The sequence below is a fragment of the Tauraco erythrolophus genome, chromosome 4 (assembly GCF_009769465.1).
Source record: "Tauraco erythrolophus isolate bTauEry1 chromosome 4, bTauEry1.pri, whole genome shotgun sequence".
Taxonomy (NCBI): Eukaryota; Metazoa; Chordata; class Aves; order Musophagiformes; family Musophagidae; genus Tauraco; species Tauraco erythrolophus.
In genome coordinates, this window is record NC_141468.1 from 28,937,970 (window position 1) to 28,951,166 (window position 13,197).

Below are 13,197 nucleotides of genomic sequence, written 5' to 3' on the forward strand. Positions count from 1 at the left end.
CTTCCTCTGAAGGAGTTAGAACAGGCTTCGGCTTCCGTACCTGTCTGTAATGGCAAAGGACAGCCCCAGGCCAGGGTGGGCTCCAGGGTTGGGACCAAGAGGCACCAAAGCACTGGGTCTGACACACAGGGCCTGGGTGAAGGTCCGCCCTCACACCAGCTCCGAGGCCACCCGCCTCGAAAACAAACCAGTAGGCAAGTGCAGGCAGCAGGACCTATCCCTCCTCAGCCCCTCCACTGGGAGGGACAGGTGACTCCCTCTGTTAGCACCCCTGGAAGGAAAGAGGCAAAGAGATGCCTTCCCCTCAAAGGCTTCACCTGGTTTAAGGATCTCACCGATCAGGTAGCCAAGCCCACAGTAAAAATCCTGGGTTTTTTTCCGCCCCATACATAACCTTTCCTTTCATTCTCCTGCTCCCGAGCCACGTGGGAGAGAAGGGAGGAGAGCGGTGCCTGCGTGGGGCCCGGGCGGCGCGGTGGCGGGGGCACTCCCCTCAGCCACCATTGCGTGCCTGCGGCCCGCGGCGAGATCCCGCTCCCCCTCCTCCGCCTGGCTCGGGCCGCCTTATGGCTGGCGGGGAGGGGGTGGGTGGGGAAAGCCGAGCGCCCGCCGGCGGGAGTCACTCGCCTCGGCGGGCGAAGGGGGCGTCTCGGCTTCGGCAGCCCTGCCTGCGCGGCGCCGGAGGGGTTAAGCGCCCCCGCTCTCGGTGGGCTCGCTGCCGGCGGGGAGGGGGTTAAGCGCCTGGCGGCGGCGGCTGCCGCCACTCGGCTCCGCGCCGCTCTCCGCGCCGGAGCCGTTACAGCGGGAAGATGGCGACGGAGGGCGCGAGCGGCGAGCCGGGCTCTGGCGGACGGGAGGACTCCGCGGCCACGGCAGCGGTAACCGGCTTGGCTGGAGAGGTGGGGTTCGACCCAGCCAGGGCGAAGGGGGCTCCCAGTGGGGATGGGACGAAGCGGCGCTTGGAGACCTGCCTCCCCTGCTCCGTCCCTCCGCCCTCCTTCTCCCCCGGGGCGGGACGGGGCTCGGCTGCCGCAGCGGAGCCCCGTCCCGCCCAGGGGGAGAAGAGAGAGGGGCGCGGGGTCTCCCTCCCTGCCGGCCTCCGTCTTCCCCTCAACGGGAGCGGCGGGTTCTCTCCCCCATTGTTCGCTGCCGCTGCCCCGGCGCGGGGTCGGCGTGCGGCGCCGGTGAGGGGCCACGGAGCGGGGATCCGCTCCCCGGTCTCGCCTCTCTCACGCCCACCCCGCTTCTCCCGCCGCTTGCCACAGCGAGAGCGGCTTCGCCCCGTCTGTCCGGGCGGGCTGGGGTGGTGACAGCGGCCGGGGCAGTGGGACCTGTCATACCGGGGACAGGAGCTTGCTTTGCTTTCTCCTTCCTCCCTCCCTCCCTCCCTCCCTCCCTCCCGTGTGGCGTTTTCGGCGCCGGGGCATTGTCCTTCCCCCTCCCGCCCCGAGCGCCGGCGTGTGGAGACGTCTCCGCTCCCCAGGCCTGCCGGCTGCGGGGCCGTGCCGCGGGGGACAGGATCTGGCTCCCCGCTGGAAACATCCCCCGACACCGAGCAGAAACCCCCGTCCCGGCGCGTCCTCTCTGCGGGTGGGTGAGGCGCCTGGGGAGGTGGAGGGACGCGGCGCGCTGCCAGGCGGTTAGCGAGGTGTCGGGCGGAGGCTGCGCTCCCCGCGGCGAGCGGTGGGCTCCTCTCCCCTGCCCGCCGGCCCGGCCCTCCGGCAGGAGAGCCGGGGCTCGCCTCCTCGGGCGGCCTTCTCGCTCGGCGAGCCCCCGGCTCCTCACCCGGGCGGCAGCTCGCAGCCCCCTCAGCCCGGCAGCTCTCCCTCGCCCGGCGCATCCCCGACCTGGCGTGGTCAAACCCGCCCGCGATAGTCGCCCGGTTGACAGCCGTCGTGAGAGCGGCGTGACAGGGTCCGAACACAGGCTGGAAGTGCTCGGCCCCGTAGCGACATGCCGAGTTTAGGGCAGTAAATCCGCTGCTGCGCGCGTTTTGCGTGGGATCGTTTGTGGAGGTGATGGCCCCCGAAGGGAGGGGACGCTAGTTTCTGTGAAATTGAGGGTATTGCTGGCATATTTTTTTTTTTATTATTATTATTTTGCTTTCTTTCAAACAGGCACTAATTCCTATCTGAAACTCTGTTCCAACTGTGCGTTTAATCTTCCTTGCGTGTTCTAACTTCGGCAGTGTTGTGGAAATTGAGCTTTACTTAAAAAAAGTAAACCTTACGCGGTGAATATTTATAACATCACTGCCTTTTAAAACAATGACATAACCATGACATAAATGACTATTAAGGTAAGAATTTATAAAAGCAGATAACTAGATACTTAAAGCCCTGGTTTTGAGTAAAAGATATTTATACCAAATTCTTTGGTACAGTCATGTTATTACTGCCTTAAGTTTCAGTTTTGAAAACTCAAACTAGTAGCTTGTAATCAAGTAGCACTCCAGTATTGTCCTGCTAGGCAGTGCAGTGTAAGCCACTCGTGCAATTTGGTGTTCTCATTGTGGAAGGTAGGAGTGATAGCTCTACGCTGCACTCTGCTCTTAAAATATTTTTTTAAAACTAAAGAGATGCTAGGAAGTAACCCATGTGTTGCTCCCTAACAAAAGTAATAGTTATAATTAAACAATAACAAAATATTTTTATTATTACTTTTATTTTTAATTTGCCTTCAGTCATTAAATATTTAATAATCCTCTTCATCCTTTTTTTTCCTTGCCAATATAAACATTGTATTGTTGATTTCATTTTATTTCTTGTACAGGAAAGTAAAAAGAACTCCTCTGTGCAATGGAAAGATTTAAAAATATGTTTATATGATAATACAGTATTCCTTTTGAAAGGTTAATATGAATAGCTTATCTTCTGTCTTTAAACTCAAGATACAGAATTACGAACTGGATCATCTTGCTTACTTTTAAGATGACAGTAAGCATCCAGGTGACTATCTTGTAAGTCATGCTAAACTTCAAGTTATAACAAAATAATTTTCAGTACAGTTTTAAGTTTCAGATTTTTTTTTTTTTCTGTTCTTAGAATCCTGATTGCACAAATGGTGCAGTAAAAAACTACAAGAATGATATTTGTAATAGTAATATGTTAATGTGTTAATGTTACGGTGTAAGCAGGAGATGTATAACACAGGACAATACAGTAGGGTTTCTTGGTACTAAATGCTGTTATTGCATCTTGGCACACTATCAGTAACATCCCTGGAAAATAGGACTCTGCTGCTTTTGGAAGCACTGTAGAAAAGGATTAAAAGTACCCCCCCTCCCTTCTTCTTTTACCTTCACCAGAGAATTTGACTGAAAAAGCCTAGACTGTTTTATAGTATGTTACATTTAGGAGCAAAGCCGATAATCTTGTCATTCTGAATTTCCTTGGATGGAGCACAGCATTTGGTAAGCCCACCATTTCTTTCCCACAAAATATTGGTATTTTTATCATGGTAAGGATGACAAGGAAAAATGGCAGGGGAGTGGTTCTGGTTCTTTTTCATACCTGCACAGCTTGATTGCACTGAAGTCAGTGAAATTGTGTTGGTGTAATTTGGGCTAGAATTGAGAGAAAACATATGTGTGTATTTTAAAACATCTTTGACTTCCATCTGCATAATGTCTATCAATAATGATTATGTAATAGCAAGAAATAATCCAATTTGACAGTCTTTTTGTTGAACATTGAACATCAGCCTGCTGTGCATAGAGAGCTGGATTGTCACACGTTACAGCTTCAGTGTAGCTTTAACAAAGCCTGTGAAAAGCCTGTTATATCAAACATGAAGTTTGTTAAAATTATTCAGTGAAATTTCTGGGTTTGATTTTACTTGACCAGAGATCAAAAGCATAAATGTTCTTTTCCTCTGAAAGACAGTACCTTCCACTGTCTGTAAAACCGCACATCTAATTTCTTACATACAGAAGAAATTGGTAGAATGGAATCTTGACTCCTTTAAAGTGAGTTGAGATTTTGCTACTGTCTTCGTCGGTCAAAACATCATTGAGAATGATGTGTACTGATGATACTCAGAAGGATCAGTCTGGGTTGTTGTGGGTCAAGTAACAGTATAAAAAAGTTGCACTACAGAAAAAACTGTCAAGATTTTAAAAAAATCGATAAATGGAGAGAAATTCCATGACACTTCATGGTGACATTGTGTAGGATTTTATGCTTAGCTTGATATATGCACTGTCTATTGATCTGCAAGAATGCTTGTAGTAGAGCTGTCGTTCTGGTCAATATAGTGAAACGTTAAATAATGGTTTGACCACATCAATTATACAGGCTGATTTAGATGAGTTGGAAAGATTCTTGTCTGAAAAATATTGCAAGTAGCAGAAAATGAGACCATAACCCTTGAAAAGCAAAGACTCTCTCTCTTGTTAGGGAGATAATGGTCTTAGGGAGATAATTAGGGAGACCCTGGAAAATGGTCACTTGCAAAAGGACTTTGATTTACTACCACTGCCCTCATCTGAATGCAAGTTCTCAGTGTAGCGTTATTGTTCAGAGGAGTTATTTTCGTCGTCAGATGTGCGATGCAGGTGTGGTATTCCCACATGTAGGTGAGATGCAGAGACAGCCCAGTTCTGTTTTAGTCCTACTGCTCCTCTGTGATGAGAGGTTGCTCTTCATGCATCTTTCAGTGATATACTTCAAACCTCCTTTTCTGCCTCTCCTCCCTCTACCCCAAACTACAGCATTGCCTTTTCGGTGCCTTCTACTCCATGACCTGCGTGCAGCACAGCCTCTCTTCCCTTGTTGTGAACGTCCTGGGGCATGAGAAAAGCAAGCTGTTGAATGTAGTCCACTTTGTAAATGTTCCTTTCTCTTCCAAACATGGCCTTGTCACACTGTCTGCCATTAAAGGTGAGGTGCAGAGGGGTAACGCTGTGAGCCGAATGTGCCAAAGTGGCATGGAGGTGCAAACCTGTAGGATTCAGGAGGTCGGGCTGTTTTCCCAACTGCTTTGACTTCATTTGTGTAATCGTTGCTTTGGCCTCAGAGGTGACATAGCAAGACAGGAATAGAGATGGAAATCAGGACAGGAAGGAAAGAGCTCAGGAAGACAACAGTTTTGAGGTCTGCCTCTCCACCCACTCCTACCTAAGAAAGGGAGCAGCTGATTTACAATACCTGTGTAATCCTTGAATATGTAAATGGAAAGGTGTCAACTAAGCTTAGGGAAGAGGTACTGTCTTTATGGTATGTGAATTAAAGCTTTCTTGGGCATTGATTTTTGGTTCTATTGTAGCATAGAGTGAGGTGTAAAATTCTGGAAGACTTAAAGATAGCTTCTGGAAAACTTCTAAAGATAGCTTCAAGAAGGTGTACCTGTATCTGGACCTAATCATATACTGTTTGCCTTAGAAGTGACTTACCTGAAAGCAACTTTCTGAAGAGAAATTACTTGTTAAATTTAAGGAAGAGCTTAAACATTGTTATTGAAGGATTGTGGGCCTAGATCCATAAAAAAAAAGACTTAGTTGCCTAAGTTTCACTGAATTAAAAAATGACTAAGTATACGTTTGTGGCTGTTAATAGGTTGCAAACATGTTTTAACAGCTATGACAATATCTGGGTGTGTGTAAAGGTCAGTGTCTTACTAATTTTGGAGGGGTCGGAGGCTGGTTTGTTTTTTTTTTTTTTTGTTTCCAAAAATTAATTTCCCAGTTTTGAGGTGTATTTATGGTTAATGTTGAAGCTGTTAAAAGTTTTGCAGTTAGCTAAAGCCAAATTCCCCACAACAACTAAACAAAACCTCCTTTGTACCTTTTAAAAAAAAACTCTGAAAAACCCAGAAAGCAAGAGAACTGTGCTTGGAGAAGGAGAGAGCAGAATAAACAGGTAATTTCTTGGGGTGAACAATGTAATAAAAGTCATGGAGCTAATGGGTGGGAATAATTAAATACATGTACAGTACCCTCATGATCACTCAGATATGATTGTATGAAATTTAATGTAAGTCTTGGGTGTTAACCTCAGATGAACTTCAGCAAGAAACTTGTCTTAGTTGAGGAGCAAGTTCCACAGCATTGCTTTTCCTTGAAAGATATTTCTCTGCCTTCATATTTGTTTGTGTTGCCAAGAACATTCCTACAGGTCACATCTTCTTAAGTTCATCTTGGATGGGGCGGGAAATGAACATGTGTTTTTGTGTCAGATAATTTCTGGAGAAGCATGGGGTCACAGACTCTTACCCTAGTTTCAGACTAAAGAACAAGCCTTCCACAGCCAAAGCAATAAACTGTGGTTTTCCCCAAAGTGTTCATTAATACTGTGCGGATATTATAACCACTTCTTTTAATACTCTCTCTATGTGCAGAGTTTTCTTTATTAGAAAAGAGTTAGGATTCATTTGACCACATACCCAAGTTTGTGTTGAGTTAGGTCTTGAAACTCTTTTTGTAGCTGGTGAAGTGAATTAAGTGGTTAGAAGGAATAACCTGTTTTAGAAACAGGTTTGTGAAGTTCTCTGTTTTTGATTGAAGTGACTTAGGCAGCTTTCTCTTGGAGGTATGGATGGGGTTCAAGACACTCAAATTTAGGTGTCTACATGTACACACAGTGTTTAATATCCTGTTACAGTCAGTGGAGCTATGAGCAAATAGTTCTGGTGGCTGATTAGCTGAATAGTTGTCTTGGTTGTTTTGACTAGACTGATCGGTTCTCTGTAGCTTACATAGCTCACACTTACTTGTAGGTGTTTTAGTCTTGTCTTGATGGCTTCCTTTCGTGGCCCGTATGTGACACTTTGGGGTATCCCAGCTGGCCGCCTGCTACCAGTCCAGGTGGCATGGATGATTCTTCTAAGCCCTGTATCATATCTGTCTGTCCCCCAAAAGATATCTCTGAGTCCCTGGACATTTCAAATTACGCTAGCTACTTCTATGTAGTCAAGTAAATAGAATTAGTCAAAACAGATCGTTATACTTCATCAGATGAGTTGTACCTGGGGGATGTACTCGATCTTGTAAAATGTATCAATTGGGGTTGTGTTTGCCTGGTGCAGTTGTTTCGTGGGTCTGACAGATGTGAGACCATCATGATGTGGAAAGTTTGCTTTGCATAGCCTAATAAGTAATAGCAAAGTTTTTATTTTTAGAACCTTATCTTGGAAGTCTGCTTTGTGAATCTTCAAGAGGATTCTTGTGCGTATGTGATGGAACTCGATATAAATATGTAAAAAATTTAGATATGTACCTTTCCCTTCCCTTCTGAAAGGATTTTTTCTTTTTTCTTCTGATGGTTTTTCCCTATGTGTTTTTCTGTACACCATTTTTATACTTCTTCTCCTTGTCTTTCCGCTTCAGCCCTCAATTATGCTCCACAAGTTTCTTTCCCAAGTCCTGGGTTATTACCCAACTCCATCTTTAAAAAGGCTATGTAGCTGCTTTCTGAGCAGGAAGGAGCTTGTTTTCCATGGTCATTTGTGATTAATCCACAACTAACTTGCTTTTCACCTCTGTTCTGCATAGGGAAAGTACAAAGCAGTGGCTTTCATACTTTAACTATTGAGACTTCTGCTGAAGGTGACAGAGTTTATAACAGCTGCTGTGGTAGGACAATGAACTGCACTCTTAGCTCTTGAAGTTGCCAATACTATCAACTGGGCTAGGTCAGCAAAACCAAACTATTGGCACTGCCAACCCCTCACAAGAATATTTCTTTTGGAGGGAGGGTGATGGGATAAGTTTAACCCTAAAGACTTTTACCATCTACACTCTAAATAGCTACGTGCGTGGGAAAGAGACCTTTCGGTTCCTGTGCCTCTTGGTGACCTTTGTGTTTCAACCTCTTTCGTAAGATGGCGGAGGTGGGAAGATGTCTGTCCAGTATGATTATCCTTCTCTTATTCAGAAGAGATGCTTTTGTCGTCTTTTTGGTTTATGGTAGAGCTTCTTTTAATCGTTAGCAGTGCTGGTTATAATTTTGCCTGTACTCTTTTTGTGATACATACACAAGTAGTTGAATGAGTTTTAGGTTATTAGCTGTTTGCTGCATTGTCAGTGCACTTGCTGCCAGGCAACACACATCCCTTACAAAACTGATCTGAAAAATAACATGGAGTTTTAGAGACATAGAGGACTGAAGTTACAGTCTTTTTCAAGACTTTATTCTTATAAATCAAATAAACCAGACGTTTTAAAATCTGAAAAAGGTAGACAAAAAAATTCTCTCGTGTTTTGGTTGAGTATGCCAAATTTCACCCTCGGGCAACATATTCACGTATCTCTGTTATAAAACCAATATAATGGATGGCTCAGTTACACAGTTGTTAAATTGTTGGTTAAATTGTTACAGCTTGGCACTCCACCAGAGGTATTGTAGCTAAACCCCAGATGAGACATAAGCCCTGAGCTACTGAGGCAGTCTTTATTTTCTGGAGATCTAAGACTTATCGCTCCACTGGAAGATGTTAGGACAATTGCTCTTCTAGATCTAAACAATTTTCTTTATGATTCAGGGAAATATCTGAATAAGAACTTCAGGAAATCCTGCTGTGGCTGACATCTTGATCCCCAGAAGATGGCACGGAAGTGTTTAAGAGAAAGGATAGTCCTATTTCATCATATGCTTTATCTACTCAAATCTGAAGAATATTTTTACAACTTTGACAATGTATTAAATCTTTAAACTATGTAGTTTGGTCCAGTTAGGATAAGCTACATTGTAGCTCCATAAGTGCTGGTTCAGAGATGTGCATGGGGAGAAGATGTGGTAGCCTCTTCGGCAACTGCCATGCACGCTCTCACGCTAGGTGAGGGGATTTAAGATTGCTTATCCATAGTGAACAAATCCAAGATGTCCTTAAAGTACTGGAAAAAAGCGGGCATTCCAATTTTGGAATTTGTCAGATAAAGTTATGATAAGAAAGCCTCAGTGGGCATAAAATTATTCATAAACAAAACTCGAAAAATGATGGCTCATATGTTTATTTAATGGTAAAATAATGATGCACATCTGATCGATGCAATTTTTCGTACACTAAAATAACTCTTCTGTAAATGGATGCAGGAAATTTGGCCCAAAAGTTCACTTCTTTTCTCTTTCATCCTAAAAAGCTCTTAAATTCTTTATTTCGCTCTTTCTGTTTGTGTGTCTTTAATGGTTTATTTTGGACATCAGCTTTGGGAAATTTTGTTCGTTCTTCATACATACGTGAAGACCTGCCTGATAGAGTGTGTAGCAAGGAGTGTGAATAATAATAGATTGCGTTTTCTGTGTTTAATAAATCAGAGGGCATCAAACAGAAGTAGCTGATGGCAGACTGAGAGCAAAGGTAATGGTTCTTCGTAAAATATGTAGTTGTTCTGTGGAATGTGGTGGATTCCAAAAAGCAACGGGGCAAATTCACAACAGATATGTCAGCCAAGGGCTACTATGTGCAAAATCACAGTTTCTGGCACAGAAGGTGCATAAGCTGAAAATTGCTGGAGGCTGGGAGAGTATTTTTGGGAAGTATCATTATGTGCTTGTCCTGCTCTGGTACTGATTTCAAGGCATCCATTGTTGGCTGCTTTTGGAGACAGGGTGCTCAGCTAAGTGGGTTTTCAGTCTGATATGTGAGAACTGTTCATACGTTAAGTTGTTTTGCTAGTTATCACTTCAAGTTCTAAAAATGAAAATATAAAAAATTAAGCTGTGTATCTCATTGGTATGTCTTTATGTTAACATTTTTTGTGTTTATTTATATCTAATCATAAATTACCAGAGAGCACTTTTAATTGCTCATTATTGCTGTCTCTTCATATGTTCTAGTTTAGGGTGTGTACTTGAGCATTTACTTTAATTACTTGATTAGATGCTTAGTTAAAAAAGCCCTTCCTTGAATCACATATGTTGAAGAATGCCTCTGGTTTGTTAAGAATGTAAGCATGTTTTCATTTATATCTTGTGGAAGACTGCAAAAATGAAGTTTCACCTGTGATATACAATCAGTCTTCTGACAAAGAGCTGCTCTGTGTTATACCTCCTGACTAGCTGAATTTGCTGACTTGGAGAAAAGAGTAGGATCATGTTTCTTGCACTATACTTTTGTGGATGCCTCTCTTAACTTTGTCCCTGTCTATCAGAAACCTTGGGTATCTTTTTTTGTCAGAGAAGACTAACATATTTTAGAAAGGGTAGATAATGTAGTGGTTAAACCACTGAATGGAAACTGAAAAGGCTGTTACTGAAGATTGTGGTTTATACTACTTGGTTTCCGTGTTGTTGGGAAAAAAATTCTCGGCGTCAGTTTTCCATCTGAAAAAGAGAAAGTTTTTCTGTGTTGTGAAGGAAGTTATGTGAATAAATCAATTGGTGTCCTTGAGCTATTAGATACTGTGAAGTGGTTCAAAGAAGAAGGAGGGTAGATAAGTGGATCCTGGTATCTGACTGAATTAAATCTGTTAGTTAGAAGTGCTGAGCGTGAAATCTGCTGCAGCCTGTAAGGTAAAGTCCAGTTTACTGATTACGTGGGGAACTGTATATGTTTAGTAACTTTTCACATGTCCATAGATTGGTGAGCATTGTATAGGATTGTGAGGAGCACTGTTAGAGGCTACTGCGAGGTATGTTGGGAAAAAGCATTCAGAGTAACTGGTTGTTTTTCTTGATCCATTGACATGGATGGAAAGAACTGTCTTTTGGGTTAGAGGAATAGCTGACCAAGGCAGCAAAAATAGAAGATAACTATTGTTCAGCTTAGAAATATCAGCTAGAGTGGATGGCCCTGTCCCTGAAACAGTTATACTTAATAGAAATCGTTGCTCCTCTTGTTGATCCACGTTGTTCACATAAATGAAGAAGCTTGATGCAATGTATATTGAATGCCAATAGCTGAAGTTCTGGCATACAGTTCTCACTAGCCATTTGGGCACCTTTGTGTGTTTTAACTACGAAGTGAAAATGGAGCACAGACTAAATCTAATACAGTTACAGCTTTTGCGCAGTTTCAATCTGTGGCCTTCTAGGCTGAGGGAAGAACAACTGGTTTGCCCTCCTCTTCCCTTAAGAAAACAGAAATGATGCTTCCTTTAATTTTTATTGAATTTTCTTGTGATTAAGTTAAGCTCCTGGGTAGCCGAACCCTTAGATTTTATGTCCTTCAGGGAAAATAAACAGTGTATCTAGATACACAGGTCAGCTAATTTGATAATTGATTACTTTGTTCTGAAGGTAGCTGAGTGTCTGTATCTCAGAGCTTTGCTAGGAGACACATCTACATCATAGCAAGGACTGCAGTATTTTCCTTGCAGTGAATAGCGTATCGGAAATCAAGCTGGTCAGCTGAATCCGGCACATGGAATAAATATTGTTTTCTCTCCCTTACAATGATCCCCTTCTAATTTCACTAAGCATCTACTTGTGTTAACATTGTACATATTGGAGAACAAGAGATTTGTATTAATCTTATCTACTACCTTTGTGATTTTGTAAATATTAATAACATTCCCCCACCTGACCTCCAAACTACAGCGATGTAGACGGTCCTGGGTTTGGCTGGGATAGAGTTAATTTTCACGAGAAGCTGTGAAGGGGACACAGCCATGACAGCTGACTCAAACTAGCCAAGTGGGTATTCTATACCGTATAACATCATGCTCAGTATAAACACTGGGGGAGTTGGCTGGGGGAGGGACATCACAGCTTGGGAGCAGGCATCAGGTTCCAGGTGGTGAGCAGTTGCACCGTGCATCACTCGCTTTGTATTGTTCTTTTATTAGTGTTATTGTTGTTACTGTTTCTTCTCTCCTTGTTCTGTCCTATTAAACTGTCCTTATCCCAGCCCACAAGTTTTACCTTTTTCTTGCGATTCTCCTCCCCATCCCACCAAGGCAGAAGGAGTGAGCATGCAGCCACGTGGTAGCTCAGCTGCTGGCTGGGCCTAAACCACGACAGTCCTTTTTGGCTCCCAGTGTAAGGCACAAAGGGCTGAGATAGCGACAGATCTGACTAGAGCATGTTAAAACAAATTTCTCGTACTTGTTTATTGTGTTAGTTAAGTAGTTGCTATTCATAATGTTGTTTTGATTGTTCACGTGGTTGTGTTATGTAAATCCTTATATGCTCTGTGTATTCCCTGCGGTGCAGTTTATCATCTCTGGGAGAGGGATCAGGACTCTCATTTTGCTGTTCTGTGTAATATCGACTTACGATACAATAACACCACGAGCTTAAGCTGGCATTTGTATGCAGCATTGTTGTTGTGCCCGTACCTCAGGCACTACCTCTTGGAATTTCTTAGTATTAGCACCTAATCTATGGGGAAGACAGGGAGAGATACTTTCCCCTGCTCTTTCACCTCCCCTTTCTCCTTCAGGCTAATTACAAGAGTTTTTGAGAATTTTGAATATCCTGGGGATGTTCAAGCCAGCATGCTGTTGTTGCTGTAGCTTCTCAGTGTGTTTCAGGTCATGTTTAGAGTTAAACAACTCTTTGAAAATATCACACAGAGATCTGCCCTAAGGCTGGATAGTTATGAGTGGCAGGGTGTTTGGAATAGAATGGGCAAATGCCTAGGACGGTGGTCACCTCCAGTGTTTTGGAACTTCATGTCTGAACAAGTGAAGAGTCCTGAAAAACTAGTAGAATATTTGGAAGAAGTAGGTTGTTGCCCTGGCAATTCCAGCTCTGGAACACCTGCAATAGATTGATGACATCATCATGTAGGGCAATACAGCAGAATAAGTTTTTGAGAAAGGGAAGAAAATAGTTTAAATCCTTCTGAAGGCTTGCTTCATCATAAAATGCAGTAAGGTCAAGGGACCTGCACAGGAGATCCAATTTTTAGGAATAAAATGGCAAGATGGACGTCATTTGGATGTGATCAACAAAATAGCAGCTATGTCTCCTATGACTAGCAAAAAAGAAACACAAGCTGCCTTAGGCATTGTGGATTGTTGGAGGATGCATATTCCAAGTTACAGCCTAACTGTACACCCTCTCTATCAAGTGACCCGGAAGAAGGATGATTTAAATGACACTCCGAGCAACGACAAGCATTTGAACAAGTTAGATGGGAGATAGTTTGGGCCAGTTCGGACAGGACAAGATGTTAAAAACGTGCTCCACACTGCAGCCAGGCAGAAAGGCTCTACCTGAAGCCTCTGGCAAAAAGCACCAGGGAAGACTCAAGGTCAACCCCTCGGGTTTTGGAGTTGGGTGTACAGAGGATCCGAGGCCCACCTACCCTCCAGCT

At 43.8% G+C, this 13,197-nt stretch overlaps 1 protein-coding gene across 1 annotated transcript in view; it reads left to right on the top strand.

Moving 5' to 3' along the window:
- Positions 1-809: 809 nt before the first annotated feature.
- CTTNBP2 (cortactin binding protein 2) overlaps positions 810-13,197 on the top strand; it is a 91,330-nt gene continuing 78,942 nt past the window's right edge. Inside the window, exon 1 of the mRNA XM_086610296.1 lies at positions 810-878. Within this exon, the coding sequence (XP_086466422.1) occupies positions 810-878 (69 nt within the window). The remainder of the gene's footprint in view (positions 879-13,197) is intronic.